This window comes from Pagrus major, chromosome 16 (genome assembly GCF_040436345.1).
Source record: "Pagrus major chromosome 16, Pma_NU_1.0".
Lineage (NCBI taxonomy): Eukaryota > Metazoa > Chordata > Actinopteri > Spariformes > Sparidae > Pagrus > Pagrus major.
This window is the reverse complement of record NC_133230.1, coordinates 8,792,059-8,811,729: the sequence shown is the minus strand read 5'-3', so window position 1 is coordinate 8,811,729 and position 19,671 is coordinate 8,792,059. Positions and strand designations below refer to the sequence as shown.

The window sequence follows — 19,671 nt, the reverse complement described above, 5'->3', positions numbered from 1 at the left end:
TTTACATGAAGGCAGACTGCTGGATATTTTTCATAGTGTTTCTAAGAGATGCTCTGAAATCTGAGCCCCTAGCATTGAATCTGCTGTGTAATTCCCCAAGTTTTTATGGTTTAAACCACAAAAGCCTGCTCAAGGTGACTGCAAAGACACCGGGCAGAGTGCCAGCCAACATATCAACTGACAATGACTAAAAGGCAAGTGTTTTTTTCTTCTTCTCTAACTGCAGCTAAATATGTTTCCCTGTTGGGTCACCTACAGCTAAATACCTACAAAGCTGTACATTTTGTGACGGCTCCACATATGCACAAGGGATGCTGCCCTCTCCGATCTACCCACGGTGCCAGAGCGGTGCCCTGCTCTCTTTGCCCATGTATCTTTTATAGGGTCTACATAGTATGCATTATTCAGCAATAACACACGGCCCATCTGGACTCCTGTGTGTGTTTGTGCGTGTGTGTCTATGCGTGGCTGTGGGGTCCATAGTTAACTTTCCCGCTGTGCCATTTCACCATTTCACGCCACATCCAACAGTGCTTGAAGAGCTAAGAATTAGAATTTCCTCTGTAATTACAACTGAGGTATAATGAGAGTGTGTTGGACAGACGATGTGTGTGTGTGTGTGTGAGGGGAAAAGAGAGAGGGAGTGAGAGTGGACGGAGAGAGAAAGAATAGAAAGTAGTAAGAGATAGATTAAGTGAATGTGTAATAGTGACTACAGATGGCACGTTCAGGATCAAGCTCTTTCATCATGCCGTTCCTCATTAATAGAGATGGGAGCGCTGCCCTAATTCCATAATTCCTAAATCATGCCAGTTAGTTGAATACGAGGAGACAAAAGTACAGGGGAGAGAGGAGAATGGATTAGCCTACAGCCTAATAATGTGTCTCCGAGAGCGAGAAATCAACAGAAGAAGAGATGAAGGGACGGAAAGACAGAGGAAGAATGAAGAGGGGTCGCCATCTGTATTTTCTGGCTTTCCTTTTCCCTTGTTGCCAAAACCAACATCGTATATGGCCAAATTTACTCTCGCCAATTATTGTCCCACATGTACGCCAGCCAATGAAAATAGCTTAAATAATCGAGCGATTAATTAAATCTGGGAGAGAGAACATGCAGGGATATAGCAGAGTGTGTGTGTGTATGTGTGTCAGTGTCATAGCCCAGATCACTAGTTTCTCATGATTTAAAAAGAGCACATCTGTTCACTTCTGGCTCTGTTCCAGCTGTACCACACATCCATCTTTCCACTCACAAGCGTCAGGAACATGGGAAGGTCCAGAGGCCTTGCTTGGTCGGGCTTAATTTTACGTTAGGCTAATTCCGCTGGTACCTGATACTTGTCGGGACAAAGAATTGGCTGACCAAGCGTGCATCTCAATATTCAGAGATAATTTCATTCCCTCGTCTTCCTTTTCCGCTGGAATCTACTCTCTCTCCCTTTGAATTGGCCTCTCATATGAAGCAATTTGATGGAAACCAGAGACATCGATAGCCATTAGCCCGCTTTGCACAGGAGGTCCAAACATGGCGAGCCAAGGCTCATCTATTATTCATGTCCCTCAGTTTTTCCCCAAAAACAACGTTTCTGATATTCTTTTTGCATCACGCTGCCAAAAGAGACGAGTCAGTGGTTTCAAATAACGCTTTTAAAACAGGGCTGATAAATGTTTCAAGCAAGCACCGGCCCTTACAAGCCCCAATGGGGGAAAGTGTCCATTGTCTGTCTGTCTGTCTATTCATGTCCCGATCTGGAGAAATCCTATTGAGCTCAAAAAGAAGAGGAAACATTTTTCATATTCACTTTTTAGACATTTAGCCCCAAGGCATCACCAGCATGTAATGTTTTTATGTCTTCTTCAAGGACACCTTACTCTTAATAGACAATTGAATTGCGTTGGGGATCAAACCTGTGACTTTCAGGGTAATATCGCCAACCAGTTGGTCCCAGTGGTGGAAAAAGTAAAACAAAATAAAAATACCCTGCTCTCAAAATTCTATTACATTACAGGCTGATAAAACTGATGCATCAAAGTATTAAGAAGCATTTTTCTGTTGTAGCTGGTTGAGGTGGAGCTGGTTTTAACTACTTTATGTGCAGTCCAGTGCTTCACAAACAAGGTCAGACCTCCTCTGAAGGGTCACAAGATAAATCTGAGGGGTTGTGACATGTTTACCGAGAAAAATACTGAGTTATGCAACACACATTCGTATTAATTGTTTGGCTTTTTTTTTTTTTTTTTTTTTTTTTTACATGAAATATCAGTTAATTTTTCCCTCTGTAGGTCTCAAACAATTATTTAAATGAAACCTTGTGAGGGAACTATAGAGGCGGACTCCTGACACTGTATCAGCCAAGTTTCCATCCACATGAAGCACACATTTAAATCAAATTTCCAGAAAATTTGCAAAAGAAAATACAAATGAATGTGCATTTCAAACAACTGATTTCATGCAAAAGAAATTAGGAGTTTGAGATAAATAGCTTGTGGCAGTAATTCTTCAGTCAGGTGCCATTAAAGGGACAGTTCAAACCAAAATCAAAGATACATATTTTTACTCTTACCTGTCGTGCTACTTATCCATCTAGATTGTCTTGGTGTGATCTGCCTAGTTTGGGACATATCGGCCATAAACATGTATAAATATATTGGAACTAAGGCCAAAAACTCATATTGTGAATATTTTTTGACAGATCTTGCAATTACAATTAGCGTGGATGATTATTTCACATCAGAACACCAACATTTGTGAGTCTGGTCGTGTCTGCAGAACCACAGTACCTCATTATAATGCAGTTTTGTCGCATTATAACACAGTTTTGTCACATTTTGCCTTTGTCAAAATGCAGCTTCTTGCGATTTGGATATTGCATCGAGCCATTTTGTGATTTCGATTGTGTTGTGATTAATTGTGCAGCTCTAAATGCAACTAGATGCCACTTGGCTTGTGGTGCTCAATGTGCGTAAAAAAATACATTTGAAAAACTCTGCAGCTTCAGATGTAACAGCAATGTGTCTTTCCTCTTTTCCTCAAATCCTGACCTGGCTACCTCAAGATAATCCGCAGACCTTGATGTGAGCAGTTTCATGGAGGAACTAGTTACAGAACTACACCCGACACACACATCACCACACAGAAGGAAGCGTGCATCTACTCAGGCACGGGAGGCTCATCCTCAAGACAGTGCAAGATGTAAACATTTGTTTGCCGTCATTTTTCACATTTTAAGTGGAGTAACGTTTAAGAGTTCGTTCTTTTCATCTATACATCAACCGCTACACCTCAGCCCACATAAAAATGTTATGTTGATATTGTGACTTTACTATTCTGAATCTTTTCATGTATTTTTTTTTTGTAGATTGTTTTAATCTGAAAAACAGGTTGACAAAAGAAATGCACATAAAGAAAAATATGACCAGGGGCAGGAGTATTTTATAAGCTGATCAGATACCAAGTAGAGCTATTCAATAAATGTAGAGGAGTAAAAAACACAATATTTCCCTCCAAAATGTTGCAGAGTAGAAATATAAAATGCAAGTACTGAAATACTCAAGTACAATACTTGAGTAAATGCACTTGGTTACTTTCTCATCAGAGGTAGGCCACCCTGCTGGAATTCTGATGGAAACAAGAGAGGAAAGGCTATCAAGCTATTCAGTCTCCATGTTGTCAGCAGGTCAGATTAGCTGTCACATCGCTGAGGGAGAAACAGCTGAAGATTGGAGAGGGTGATTTCATCTGAATAATTTCATGCTTTGACTGGCAGAGCTCAATGCTCACCGTCACAAGACTTTGACGTCAGAGGAAGATAGACTGGGCAAAAATAAAGACCCAGGTGCAGCCTCATACGTGAATACAATCATCTGCCCTTTGGGAAAAAAACATCAAATGAAAATTAATTCACATTTCCACTGAAGAAATTCCGACTCACTTGGCTCGTTTTTTCGAGTAGACAAAAAGACAATCTTTATTTGTGTGTTTCTCTCCTTGCTCTGACTTCTGTGTTTTTACTTTTGACTTGACTGACTTAAATGACTGAGGTCAGCTTCCACAAAAAACACCACAAACAGAAAAGGAGACAAACTCATACATGACGCTCAGACCTGGAGGCATCCTACTACCACTACCAACCATGGATCACAAACCAGAGAAGAAGAACGATAGAAGGACAGCATCAGTGGAATAGAAGAAGAGAAAACACATTTTTTTTAATCTTCCACAGGCTATACCCCATCACTGCATCCCACACAGGAGTAATTAACAGTGATTTTAAATGCTACAAAAATAAGATGAAACAGGGAAGGTAGTGCTTCCCCTTGTTTGTGTTTCTTGTGTGTGTGTGTGCGTGTGTGTGTGTCTTTGTACATGTGTGTATGTGCATGCCATGTCTTTGTAAAATGTCTAGATCTGCATGTGCTTTTCTACATATGTCTGAGCTTGCGTGTGTTTGTGTGTGTATGTATCTGTACATGTGTGTATGCATGTGTGTGTTCACAGTGCTTACTCGTTATGTTCACTTCCCAACATTAAAGAAGTCTCAGTCCCATGATGCACACACACTTTCTCTCCCTCCCCCTCCCTCCTCCGCTCCCACTCTCTTTGTGCTGTTCCCTTTATAGTCATGTCCATGAATGCTCCGAGGAACGGTCCCGTTATCAAAGACTGTGTGTGTGTGTGTGTATGTGTAAATGTATGTATGTGTGTGTGTGTGTGTGTGCATGCCCATGTGTGTTTTTGTGATGCTACCACACACACACCTCGCCTCATTTGCCACAGTCTATGCGCTTCCCTTATTGGTTTAACCCTCAGACCCAGGACCAGCTTCAGTCAGTGTTTACGTCCATTGTGATCCGGCCCGGGCTCTGAGGGGCTGATTTCCAGTCAGTTTCACCCGGTGGGTCCATTTATCTCGCGGCCCGAGCTAATCCATCAACGAGCGAAAGCCAGACAGGAGAGACCGCGTGAGGAGAGAGGTTGAGTTTTCCTTTTGATGTCTGAAAAAGTCTTAGGGAGAGCAAGAGAGCGGTTGCAGGGTGTTTTCTGATTTTCCCCCATGAAAAAATATATCATCATTACAAACAAGATTGATCTGAAGGTTTTTTTTCTCACAGTGGTCATGCAACTTGAGTGTCGCCTCCTTTTCTCACCTGTCCATCTGTCTTCACCCGCCTCCTGCCCCCAACCCCTCACCCTCGCCATCCCCTCCAAAAAAAATCCTCCCCGACCCATTCATCCTGCCAGTCCAAGAGAAGGTAAGTGACCACAGTCATAATAATACAGAAAGACAAAGAGGTGGGTGACCAGTGGTACATTCATACATGAGAAAGTCATGGTTCCAGAAGTCACCCGACCCAACCGACATTAGACAGTGCTGAAGACGCCTGTGCTGGCCAGGCTGTGATAAATGCTTTGTTTAGAAACATGAATAAGACAAAACACATCCCACCTGAAAATATACACCTCACCAAACCCACCCAGAACACCCCCCCACCCCCCCGCTGGAACAGGCTATGATTATACTTGTCATTTTAATGGGATGTCTGAGCTTCTCCTAAAAAAAAAAAAACAAACCTGATTTTTATATCACATTGCTGTGAATCTAGACTGTGGCTGAAAATATCAACACATATAATATTACATCTCCCATACAGCCATATTCATTCAAATCTGTCCCCGTGTTGTTTTCCCTTTCTTTCCTGCACAGGCCGGGTCACTTTTCTCCTCCCCCGTCTCCATACTTGTGCTCTTTTTTTCTCGTTGCAGTTGGATTGGGTCCAGATAGTATAGAATTTCAATTACAATGCAAGCCTGGCCACTTCCAATTCTTGGTTTGACGATGGGACAGCAATGTGAGAAAAATCCAATTTTTGTGCATCCAGGCCTATCGCTTAATGCATCCTGCCGTGATTGGATGATAGGAATTGCACTGGAACGACAAGTTTAATCATAGCCGCCGCTACATCTACCCCATCAGTGGCCAAAGAGTCAATAGTCAAATCAAAAGGACCCCCTGATATGAGTGCAGAGACATTTCCCTTGTGTTTTTCGGCTGAGAGGTGCTGTTCCACCCAGAGTTCAGGGATTAGAGATGAAGGGCAGCTTCCCACGCAGCTCAAGACCCAACCCTCTCAGCCAAGCCTGGGAAGGGTGTCCGTGGCTGGGCCATGGAAGGGGCTGGCAGTGGGGGTGGTTGGTGGTCGTATAGAGGTGGAGGTGGGAGAGGGGAGGACGGAGACAGAGGGCTTCCCTGAGGGGTGGTGGACTTAGAGGGACAGCCAGCCCAGCCCAGCGATCCTGGGTGGGAGCTCCAGGAAGAGAAGGAGAGGAGGGGTCACAGCCAGGAGAAGAGTCCCAGGAGCAGCGAGGCCAGAGCAGCTAACGGGGCCACGGACCCTGGCCTCCAGCTTGGACCTCCGTCAGTCAGGAAGGGCTCCGGAGAATCGTATCCCGAGCCATCTGAAACGGAGAGAAGAGAGAAAAAGAAAAACGACAAAACATCTGAACTGAGAGGGACGCACAGACAGATACAAGGACAAGACAATCTACAAGAAAAATGAATGAATTTAGAGAAAGACAATGGGTAGACAAGTGGAACTATTGAGGGGAGGGTGGAGGGGTGGAAAATGAATGACAAACCACAAATGTCTCACCCTTCAAAACCCACGGAAAGGCAGAGAGACGGCGTCAGAAAAGGATGAGGAGAGGAAGGAGGGAGGGAGGAGAAGACGACAGCAACTGAGCTCTGCAGGGGGTTTAACCAACCTAATTACAGTTTAATCACAGAGACTCAGAATCTGGAGCAGCTGACACACACAAATACACGCACACACACACACAAAGACACACATCCACTCACACACATGTGCAGCCGCTCACAACTCACTCTGGTGACAACATTTCATAGATGAGATGGAAGTTGCAATGTCAGACAGATTACTTTAACAGCACCAAAAAAAAAAAGAAAAAGAAAAAAGAAGCAGAATTTCTAAGAGGAGCTGCAGCAATGACAGAATAAAACAATGGATGTTGTTTCAGTAATTATGAAGGAGGAGAGAATTTCCTTCCCCCTTTAGCGAGATACGGAATGATCTGAGCCTGGAAAGCTGCGAAGGCCGGCTCTCATCCTTTTACGAAGATCTTCAAAGCTGTGTCATTATCTGGGGAGATGTGCTACTACCCAGGTTTGATTCTTTAGTGGGGCTTAGGTTGAAAAACTCATGAGGTAGAATCCGCCTTTGAAAAAGAGGAACAGGTAGATTTCTTTTTTTGTAAAAAGATAACGCAAGTGCAGCGTAATACCTGCCGCAATCTGATCTCCATGTGTGCCAATCTTCTGTTGAGTTATTTTTAAATGGCAATATCACAGGCCAGCACGGCACGCTTGCGTGAGGGTCTGTGCCAATATATGCGGGAGCTATTTTAATAAGAGTATATATTACCAGGCTACACGGTGATTGGAAACAAGACTCTTTATGTGGCGAGTAAGTCATGCTTCATTTTTTTTACCGAGAGGCTCATGCACAAGGAGAATTTTATTGGGAAATATGAAGTGTCTATGATTAGATTAGAGCTCTACAGTATGTGATGGGTTTATTATTAGATTGCTCTCTTGTTTCTTAGGAGCAAATCTAGCTAGTGGCGTGATGCGAAGGCTTGGTAAGATTTTGAGAGAGCACTTTCAGCCTCTCTGTTCTCTTTCTGCAAGGACAGAAGGTCTCGCTCACACCCGGTGTGATGTGATGTGATTTGATGTGAAGTGCGTATGCCACTTTGTGCCTGCGTGCATGCACGCTGCCCCCCCCCCCCCCCTGTCTGTGTGAATGCGTCAGAAAGTGTGTGCGTGTGTGTGTTTTCAGTGTGTGTAAAGGTGTTAAAGTGTTGCCTGGCTGGTCTGTGAATCAGAGCAGAGAGTGTTGCCGGGGCATTCTATCAGACCTCTTATTCCCCCCTAATTTTCCTTTGATAGCCAATCTGGACCTGTGTGCGTGTGTGTGTGTGTGTGTAGTTAGAGCGTGACTTACCTGGAGGTCTGACATACACCTTCAGCTTTAGACATGCTCGCCCCACATGGTTCGGGTGAGGAGACGCTGTAAAAAAGCGAGATTGAAAGAGGAGATTAGTCGAGAGATAAGGCGATTTGTGCTGCTGATTGCAATCATACAGTAATTGAAAACATTTAATAAAAGTTTTTTTTTTTCACTAATGTCGTTCTGTCTCAGAGGGCTCCGAGGCTTATTAACAGGTGGTTGGTTGGAGCTCAAAGAGACAATAGTGTCACTATGAGCCTTGGGCAAAAATGATACTTTACTCCCACAGCTGTACCTCTCTCTGCTTTACTTTTGTCTTAGTAATATGTGCCATAAAAACAATAAAAGAGGGCAACAACATTAAGAGATACATCTGTTGATACCGTATATTTTTTTAAGTTATGGATTATAGTTATTTTCTAACCCTTAATCCCATGAAAGGATGAAAAACAACAATGAAGTCATCCCACACAAGTATTTTCTGCGCAGCCAAAGCCTGATAACGCTTAGTCCTTTATGCGCACATAATAACACATAAACGAGGCACGCAGGTTACACTGGATGACATGTTCCTTCATTATAAAGAACATGGGCACTGTGGTTTATTTCGATTCAATCCCACCGTCCCGCTATTTTGAGTATTCCCTCTCGAGAAATGTGTGTTCATCCGCAGCAGGAAATAGTCCCCAACAAATGCACAATTTACTCCTGTTTGAGCAAAACTGCAGTGCCCAGCTGTTTTGACAAATTACTGTGCCTTTTTTAAAGACGCAATTATTAATGTGTTGTATATATGTGACTTGTTTTTAAAGAACAGTAGGAATTGATAGTTTTCAGGCTTTAGAATCATGTATTTGTATGGTGGTATTCATCTTACAGATTTGTTATTTATTGTCATGTCTATTAGTATTGCGCTGAGTGAAAATAAAAAAATTAAAATCATCTAAGTTTTTAATTTAGCCACAGACAGGGTAGCACATTTAGAAAGTATTGAGAGACAAACTAACCACACATCGATGGTTTCGGCCTTTTCACAAGATTTGGTGACAAAAAAACACAAAATAAGTAATGATGCAGGACCCAGGGCCTTGCAGGAGTGTCACAGGTTGGATCTCTATCATAGTAAGACAACAAACCTCAACCTAATCCACTTTACTTTAAGGTGCAACCTATTTATGGGATGGCAGGAAGAAATATTGAAGATACATTACAAAATATCAGAGACTGTAATTCAAGGGTAGGTATTGTAAAGAAAAGAACATATTTAGTAAATCATTATAATTTGACGTTAATGTAGTCATCAATGCAGCCTATTACTTTATTGATGACATTTATTGCTTCAAGCAGTTGCTGAGCTTCTTATATTAATGTCCTTTTAAGTTCTCTTAAAGCCATGCTCCCTTGCTTGTGAACTACTGTAAACACACCGAGCACCTCAGGCAATGTAAACAAGTCGGTGAGGGATCGGCCCCCGCACACACCCTGGGAGTCAGTCACACTCACAGTCATACCTAAGGGGAATACCAGCTCTCAATTCGACCTGACTTGAATGTCTTTGGAAAGGGGGAGGAAATCCATGCAAAATTCCCCACAGACGCTGGTCCCTCTTGCCGCAAGGTGACAGTGCTAACCACTGAGCCACCGTGCTGCCCTGGCTGAATGCCAGAAAAAAATGAGAAAAATGTTAAGAAGTTACTGTGATTCAAACTTCAAAGTAGAGTAAATGAAATTGAATCTGGGTTTTTAGTCCCACTCCACTCTGATGTGAAATAGAGCTGGGGACCTTGGAGGAGATGGTGACCAACTCTCTGACCGCTCACGCGTGCTGACGTGCGCACTCACCCACACACGTGCAGGAAACGTGCGCGCGCACACATTTGCTCGCAGACGTGTGCGTGGAGACCTCTTGGCCTTCTCCCTTGAGGAAATCCGCATAGCGAGAGCCCACGGTGACCCCAGAGAGGACCATCATCAAGATCCACAGTGCACAGGAAATAGATCTGACCCTTCCTCTGCCCTCTCCTCCCTCTTTTTCTGCCCACAGCTCCTCCCCCCATCCTTCTCCCTGCCCTTCACCTCTCTTACCCTTTCATGGCTTCCTTATAGCCAACTGCCTTTGCCTGAAGTTTCTTCAAATCATCCACCTATGGTCCCACCTGGTCCCCCATGAAGCCCCGACAGCTTTGTATCGAGCTGTTTCTCCTGTTGTGTGTCTTTGTCTGTGGTTCCCCACTGTGTCTCTGACAAATGACAACATCTCTGGAAGAAAGGGCCTCGAAGTAGAGAAGTGGATAGATATACACCCCCCCCCACTCCTTCACCCTTTCTTTTTCTCCGCGCCCTCCAAAAAAAATCTTCACTTTTGTCATCTTTTTTTGAAAAGTCTTATCGGCTCTCCCAGCGCCTCTGTTTCCCAGCACATCCACAATCCAGCGTCTCCTGGAAACCCATTGAAAATCACTCAACCTCATCAGTTGGCAGCTGGGAGAAGTAAGGGGTGGAGCAGAGCTGTCAACATGTCAACCCCATGACAAACACACACACACCAGCGTGCACACATGGGTGCACACTCACACAGGTCTGGCCACAGATCGCAATCAAAGATCAATGTGTGCGGAGAGGAAACGCACACACACGAACACGTTCATTGGAAGGGCTGGGTGGTTAAAACTGTCTACATGCCTTCGTTCCACATCAGCACTGACCTGTGCATATGTGTGTGTGTGTGTGTGAGAGAGAGAGAGAGAGAGAGAGGCCGTGTGTGTGCGTTTATATGTGCACGTGAGCGACAAAAACGTGTGTGTGGCTGTCAGTCAAGATGATGGACATGGCCTTTCACGGACTCACAATCGCTTGACAACTGACCCCACAACCAGACCCCCCCATCTCTCTCATCACAACACACACACACACACACACACACACACACACACACACACACACACACACACACACACACACACACACACATACTAACCTTGTGGAATACACACTACCCTCAGGGGTCCCAGAAACACAATACTATAGTCAGCAACTATACAACTCTGGAGGGGCCCTGTCCATCCTAACATGAGACTGAAAACAAAAGAGTGTGTGTTTGTGTGTGTGTGTGCTGACTGGGAAAAGTGCAGTAGGACATCGGGTGGCTGTTATCTTCGCCTCTTTAGCTCCCTGACTCTCGCCTGCTGTGTCTTTGTGACAGCGCAGACAACAGATTGAGGCGAAGGAATATTTGCAAGTACTTAGTACTGATTTTTTAAAGTTTTGCTAGAAACACTAATCTTATTATCTGTCACAGTAATTCAGTTGTGCAGCACATTATATTCTGGTCTTCATTGATTGCAACATATTAAAAAAATCGTGTTACTGCATTAGAGATACAATATGAACACAGTAATACAACAAACTGAATTAAAACCTTTAAGTCAAGGTTCTTTTTTTGCTTCTCTCCTTACGCTGTCTGAACAAGGACGGAGAGCATCACTGTAGGGTCAGATTCACCGTCCAAGGGTGAAAAACTTGACAAAGAAATATGGCGCACTGGCGTGCCGACCTGAAACAGGCAGCAGAAGACCCTCATCCTATTATCGGTCATGGTGAGAATGCATCATCTCCTGCTAAAAAGGTTAAGGTCAGTTTTCAGCCAACAGCGGTAACACGCGGAGAAATGAAGAGGACTGCCGATTGTGAACAAGATACCAACATAAGGTGTCCTTCTCAAAAGTTTAGATTTATCTAAGAGGGAATTCAAGACCTGGAATCGTCAACATCCTTCCTGAGTGGACAGCTTTAATCCCGTCAGCTCACACCAGGCATTAACATGTGTCTCGACATCAGTCCTGAGTCGGATCTTACTTCCCAGCTGTGTGCAAATAAAAATATGTACATTGCTCGAACAAATGGATACAACATATTTTACAAAAGTAAAGAAATTTTGTCATATATATCATTTGCCGAATTAATAAGAAGACCCAAATAGTTAAGAATTTGTTGTAGACAGCATTGCACAAAGACTATAAAGGTTCCCCTAATGCACAATCTCTTAAAATTGAGCAGTTTTTTCATGGAGTCCGTAGACTGTGGACTATCAATGCGCAACAAAGAAGTAGCCTATATTAGCTGCCGTTCACCGTATTTGTAAAATGTAATATGTTTACCATAAATAAATTGTTATTTCATAAATGTTGTGTTAATGGTGAAGTCAGAAGAAACAGTGAGTCCAAACAGCATTTGGAAGGTAAGACCCTGCAGACACCAGGCTGGTAAAGCGACCACCTCCGAATGCGGTCTGAAGTGATCGGATCTCAAAAGCGTCCTCAATGCATCCTGGGGGTGTTCACGCCTGCACTTAGAGCTGTCCACTTGTGTTGATACCAAGTGTGAACAGGGCTTAAGACAGTGTTGCTGAATCGGCACCCTTCAACTGGCAGCTCCAGACTGTCCGTACCAAACAAATTGTTTGTTCAAACACTTCACAACAATCCGTGCATACATTTTCCTGATAAGTGACCTCTTGTGATTGTGTGAATCATGAAGAGTCACTTTCTTTTCACATATTGTCCCAGCTGGTCTGTGGATTCAAACAGGCAAGTGTCTAGTCACAAGCAGCTCTCGCAGCCTCCGCACTGAAAAGTGCCACTTCTCTGTGCGGCGCCAGAAAGTTTGAACACTGACAGCAAAAGCTTTTGAAAGTCAATTTAACGTCCTTTTCTGTGATTACCAACTGATATCGCTCTTAACTGTCCGGATGCGGTAAATCTATCCCACCCATCTGGCACACCGAGCGGCTGAAAACAATGTTTAAGAGTAATTTGAAGCTGCTATTCGTCCCATGCCTGGTGGGGGAATGATAGCTTTTTAACTCTGTTCACAGAAACAGTCTCAGGAGGCAGGGCCCATCTGTGATACTAATACATCACTTGTTGAAGTGAGGAGAAACATCAATACAGCTAATATAAAAATGATTACAAACTACGCCTGGTGACATTTTTACCACTTTGCTGAGCACACCACTTATGATCTCAACAGAAGCAGAGAGCTGCATCAAGAAATGAAGAGAGGTGAGAGAGGGAGAGGAGGGAGAGGAGGGAGAGCGAAGAGAGGATAGACGGTGTATTAATGGCCGCCAGTGGCTGTGCGAGCGACATGGCGGGATGTGTTTGAGAACTCTCTCAATCAACTTCTGGTGATTGCCTATCGTTTACAAATGCATACTGAACAGTAGCTAACATGCAAGCACACACGCACGCTTGCACGCACACAACAAACAGACAAACACACACTGCCCGGCTGATAACCCACAGATGTAGTAGTACTCGTGTCCAGGCCTGAACTCAAAGCCCAGGGAGAAGGGGGTGAAGAGCTGGAACTTCTCTGAGAAGCGCAGGGGCCCGTCAGGACCACTGGGGCGGTTGCACTCCCAGCGCTTGAAGCCACGCATCCGGTGCTGGCAGGAAGTGTAGCCCTCGTGGTTGACCATGAACAGGATGTAGCGCTCCATGCGCCCGTGGGACGGGGGACCCTCGTAGTAAGGACAATAGATGTCCAGATAGTCGTTAATGTTCACTGCCACCCTGTACTCTCCGTGCCAAAACCTGCAAGACAAAGAGGAAACGGTGATTTAAAATGTGTTCATGAATAAAAATAATCGCTGACAGGCTCAGGATTATGCACAGTCAGTGGGCAGAGGTGAGAAGGCGTCAGTAATGGCTTGCAGAGGTAAAGTGAGAAAACATCCCACATCTTCCACAAATGAATATTTACTCCCTTTATTAGATTTCTGTATGATTGCACAACCTAAAGGAAACTTTCGTAAATGTCTTCTTTCAACTACTGTATCACTTTAAAGCCATTTTTGCGTGTTCCAGTTGAACAACTGAGGTTATTGTCAAAAAAACATCAACCCTCAGAGACTCCATGAGTTGCTCAAGGACACCTCAACAAATGCTTTCTGATCGAGACTCGTCAAACCACCTGAGTCATGGCGGATTGCAGCAAAAACATCCTGCAGGGTGTTTTTTTAAAAAACTTATTTAATAAACAAGAGAAGGCTATAAAAATCAATAATAATCCCTCTGGTTACGGCAAAAGTTTGAATAGTAACCGATTTTATTTTAATAAAGCTCGCTGAGCTCCGCTTCATGGGAATTATTAGCCTGTTTGGAATATCGGATTTTTCCTGAGTGCCTGAATGAGCCCTCTGTATGATGCTCAAAAGAAGTGGGTCATGTGATGTTAGCGAGCACACATCATTATCCCAACCCCTAAAGCAGTGTATAGAGGCGGCTGTGGTGAATGTCCACTTAGTTCGGTACACATACGGATCACTGAGGTTGACATGATGAACAGAAGTGGGTCAGAGGTTACTGAAGAAGACACATTAGTGTATAGGGGATGTATTGTGCTGCTTCTACTTGCTGTATTCCTCCTTCTGGCACCGAGTCAAAGAGCCTGTGAAGATGCTGCAGGTAACATATGGAAATACATAATATGGTGATTGAACTCAGTGGGTGACTCCCTCCTTCGATAGACTCTCCAAGGCAGTTTATTAAAAGCATATGGCTGCATTTGCTTCCCCGCATCACACAAGCCCTGTTTGTGTTTACGTTTTGGTGCCGATGTTGCTTATACAGGAACTGAGCTGCTGTTTACAATCTTGAAGTCATTGGAGTGAAACAGTCTCTATTAAAGGATAAAGCTGCTGATATTCCATATTTTTGTTATTGTCAACAAATCCCACAAAATCAACAATATTTAGTCTGCCTCTCTAGACATGACGGCTTCCCCATGTTGCCGATGGCTCTCTCGTTTGGGTCTCAAGCAATTGTAAAGATTTATGAGCATCAATTGCAACTTTAAAATGGCCATCCAAATAATGTTTATACAAAGTATTATAGACATCAGCTGCAACTTTACAATAAACAGTTACTTAATTAAACTGAGCCTACTGAACCTGCAAACCTATTGAACTTATGTTTAATTCAACATTTGCAAATGATGGTTGTTTTATAAAGTATTAATGAACACAATATTTCACAACTTGGGCAAAATTATGGCTAAAATGTTGACTAGTATTTTTATTACATATACACTTACAAATTATTATCATAATTATTTTGACATAAGTGCAGTGTAACACTGTGTTTTTCTTGTTCATGTTAAATTATGTTATCAAGTTGTTAAGTAACTTAGTCTGATTAAATTTTATTGCTAACTTGTGTTTTAACATTATATATAAATAAAGGGGGACTTCTGCATAAACATAATGTGTTTATTCAAGTGTTAATCATTTAAGTATTATACATAAAAGTAATGGATTTCAAATGGGTTATTTTGCAATCATTAACACTGAACTTATGTATTAGTTTAAGAAGGGACAGTGCAAATTTATAAAATACATGGTAATACATGAGTAAAAATGTCAGAATTAGCCAAAACGGCAACTTTTCATCTGCAGTCATCTGGCTAAGATGTTAAAAAGGCCAATTTAAATACTGCAAAGCAAGGACAAAAGACAAAATAAGCAAAACAAAACTGGGCATGGAGTTTAAAGCCAAATAGAAGTTGCCGAACAATGATCCCAAAGATATGAGAATGTGATTCATTATAAATAAGATCTTGTCACATCCGGTCAAGCACATGAGGTGTAAGATGGTGAGATATGATGAACATTTAACTCAGTGCAACAGCAAGGCTCATTTATGTATTTTTAATCATTTTGGGACAACAAGAAATGTGTGTGGAACAAAGGAATAAACTACTGTATATCCACCTTTAGGCTACACAGACGATATTTGTTAGTAAAATCGATTCATTGTTGGTTTTGGTCTCCACACAGGAATTTGTTGTCTATAAGAAAAATATAGAATATATTAACTCATTTTTACATTCCCAATATGAAACTTTCATTTAACATTTATGGATTCTGTCAGCAAAAGTTCTTAAAGCCAAAACTGATCGATAAATATTAAACATGTAAAGCTGCATCGGTCCTCAAAAATGTGGTATTTGTTTAACCACAAGACTTCAAATAAATGCACACTGTGTTATGTATAATTTTGCTTTCATAGCAGCACCCGTCTGTGAGAAAAAACAATACATCAGTATTTTTTAAATATTTTATATCTCAAATGTTTTATTAACAAGCACTGTATAAATAATATGTCCCAAGGGTGTGAGTTGATAATCTTTTTTTTTTGTTTTAGCATCTATAACAAGCCACGGCCATTCAAAATTCAGGTTTCACTTTGAGACATTCTTCAGTAAACTAACTAACATTTCAAAAGGCTGTTTTAAATTCCTCCCTGTGATGCCGTGGTGTAATATCAAATCTCTTTGTGGACACGTGCACGTGTCTGTGTCAGCGGCGGCCACTTCTTCAGGCGCTCGTCATTAACATCACCGTCGCTACAATCAATTTAATTTTCAAATGTACCACAGCAAATACGTTTAAGATTCAGCTGCCGCACGTTATCAAATCTTGTTTCTCCAAGCTCGGTAAATTTGAGACACAGGAAAAATGTCTTCAATCAAACGAGCATAAACAAACCCAGTTGTTGGGCAATCTCGACGTCTCAGATGGCGGGCACACACGCAGATTGAGCTTTTTAAACAAATTCATCATTTTCCCCCCCTCACCTTGGCAGTAATTGATTGCCTGGAATGAAGACATTTTGGTCTAAGCACTTTTGGTTAGTGGGATATTTAGCTTTGGGACAAATTATCCCTATAACTGCAGTCCTATCTCTCTCCCAGAGGGCAAATCAGGAAGTGAGTTAGATGTGAAATGAGCGCCTTCATGCTTCGGTGCCCTATCAGAGCGAGTTTTGCAGGTTCTAAAGGGATCCTTGAACAGATCATTTAGAGGCATTGATCCACTGGGGAGCTCCTCTCGGCTCTCTCTGCTCCCAATCAACTCTGATTAACAACTAAGGGGGAAAGGCAGAGGGAGAAACAGAGGGAGAGATGCACGGAATGAGAATAAAAGAACAGAAGCGAAGGAGACAGAGAGAAAAGGTAGGGGAGGACTGGTGCCGAATGAGGACAAAAGAAAGAGAAAGACAGAGAGAGGAGGAGGGGGGGAAGAGGGATAATGAGAATGCACACAAAGAAAGTGAAACAAGTTAGAGAGGAGGAACGAAAAGAGCAGAAGATGAGGATGAGGCCAGCTGGAGGAAGAGCAGATGGAGGGGGAGTTTTTCTATCTTTCATTTCAATCTGTACATTTGTGGTTTCTCATCTGAGACAAATGTGCTTTGCCTATTGATTGTGCGCAGATACATTTATGGATGACTACCATCTGAGCATTAGTACTTCAGGCATACAATAAAAGTGTGTGTGTTTGCACGCCTGGATGCAAGTGTGCGTGTGTGCGCGCGTGGTTAAAGTGGGTCTCGATGAGTGAGGATGCTCAATCCAAGAAAGGGCTAATGTGCCAGGATACATTAGGTTGTATTAAGCTACTCAGCGCCCTGCCCTGCTCCTGTGACACTGTCTGCATTCCTAATAAACCCAGGCGAGAAACTCTGTGTGTGTGCAGGTGTGTGTGTGTACGTGTAGGTGTGTGCCATCGCACTCCGAGCCACATGTTGGTGTGTGCAGAGCGTGTGTGTGTCCCAGCATCCCTCTCTTCTTAGGCTGTGTGTCATCTGGAATTAAACACACAGACTGCACTGGCCAGAAAGACATGGGAATGCACTCACACTTACGGCATGTCTCTTGTGCTTCGTGTGATGGGTGTGTGTGTCGAGTAGCGCAGGTATAAGTGTGTCTTTATTTGTGAGTGGACCTCAGAGATTGCACATGATGGGGTTATTTACGTGGACAGCTTTCTCCGTGTTGATTTATTTTTCTAAATGATGTTTTTAATTGCGCACTCCAGGGAATATCAATCATACTTTATTTTGAGAGTCTTTTATCTGTTTCTGCAAATTAACGCTTCATATTATTGAAATAGACACTTCAATAATCTGTAAACTTTATTTGAAGTGATATGAACGCAGCTTAGGCTAACATTTTTTTAATAAAACACGCTAATAATAGTGTTATTTCGCTGTATGAATCAGGTGCCAATAAAGTGGTACATATGCTACAATAACTGTGGGGGGTCATGTAAGGTAACTGTCTGTTTCACAGCATAATGATATTATTATATATATTCTGATGAATATAAGTTCAACATTTGATCTCTTTTAGCTCCGTTTTTGGTCTCTACCAGCTACTGAGGGAAGAATCTGACTTATTAGTGGCTAAATGCTCCTCTGTGTTCACCAGCAAGTCTCCAAACTGTATCTGCCTGCTGTCTGGTGCTGCGTAGGTAATGTACAGTGGGTTTTGGGAGCCTTTCTGCAGAATAAAAGCTGCCTCAGACTGTTGGAACTACGCTATGAGAATAAAATACTGTAGTTAAGTTGTGGCTGGCCAGCTGAAACTCGCTATGAAGCTCTGTAGAGCAGCTTCAGATGAGTGATGAACACTCTTTGGGTTCATCACTGAAAGTAAAGCCTCAAACTTCACACATTGTTGTTGTTATAATAAAAGTATTGATTGATTACTGTAGGTGTGTGATTTTTTGAGTTATCTCACCCTAAGTGCCAGTAACAAGAAGGACACTTTCGCAAACCTGCACAAAACACAACACTTTCCCACTCAATGAATCCAAGGACACTGAAAATTAATGGGTGCATGGCAGCACACACACAGACTGTGCCAATTTTCACTGTGATTATCTCACTTTTCAACAAACACAAACTTCCCCAAACTTATCCCATCATGATAATTCGACAGATGCATCGGTACAGTGATACTAAAGTCCACACACAGGGGCTTTAAGGTAGCTTACAGCAGAGTACAGTCCAAAATTATACTTTTCCACTAATCCTTTCACTCACTCTGTGTAAACTTTTATCACCGGGACAAGAAACAGTGAATATACTTCCTATTTTCCGGCTGATGAAACTCGATTATCTTTCATTTCCAGAGAAAGATGGCTTTTTGTATTTTCCGTTATATTGACAGTCAATATTATTTCCACAAAAGGAGGAGAACTTGATAATTAGGTTCAGGATGGATAGGAAGATTTTATTTTAAACTTATCATATTTTTTTGCTTTTGCACCCCAGCAAATAGTTCATGAAAAAGAGAGAATCTTAAAATACGCCTGTAAAACAGATTGGTGTTGAAGTGCATGTTGTTCCGTACACGGTCTTTTTCAGTTTTTTGTTACGCCGCTTCGAGCAATTTCTCTTCAATATTGTCTGTGTGTAAAACTGTGCAATATGATATGATGGTTTGCTTCGTTAATCCCCTGATGTCTCACAGATTCTCCTCACTTTCTCAGTGCGATTGAATTGTCTGGTGAGGTTAGCCAGATGCGGCTGAAGTACCCGGCTTTTTGGCTGCTGGCTCTCATCTGGATGTTAAAGGCTCATTCTGAGGCTTGGACCGCAATCACTGGAAACGACTGTGTGCAAAAGGGTTTTATGGTGTTGTGTGTGCACGTCAGGATGAAAAGAAGAAATAAATGGGGGGGAGTTTAAAGTTGAAATGAAAGATTAAGATAGAAAATGGAAGCATGTGTCTGGATCCATATTTATGTACTGTAGTTGTGTGTCTGTGTGGAGTGGCCACTCCTTAGTATTCAGG

At 42.6% G+C, this 19,671-nt stretch overlaps 1 protein-coding gene across 1 annotated transcript in view; it reads right to left on the bottom strand.

The window, feature by feature from the left end:
• Positions 1-6,332: 6,332 nt before the first annotated feature.
• The window catches only part of efna2a (ephrin-A2a), an 85,611-nt gene continuing 72,272 nt past the window's right edge, over positions 6,333-19,671 (bottom strand). The window contains exons 2-4 of the mRNA XM_073484263.1: positions 13,330-13,622; positions 8,023-8,088; positions 6,333-6,457 (exon numbers count right to left, since the gene is read on the bottom strand). Coding sequence (XP_073340364.1) covers positions 6,333-6,457; positions 8,023-8,088; positions 13,330-13,622 — 484 coding nt within the window. The remainder of the gene's footprint in view (positions 6,458-8,022; positions 8,089-13,329; positions 13,623-19,671) is intronic.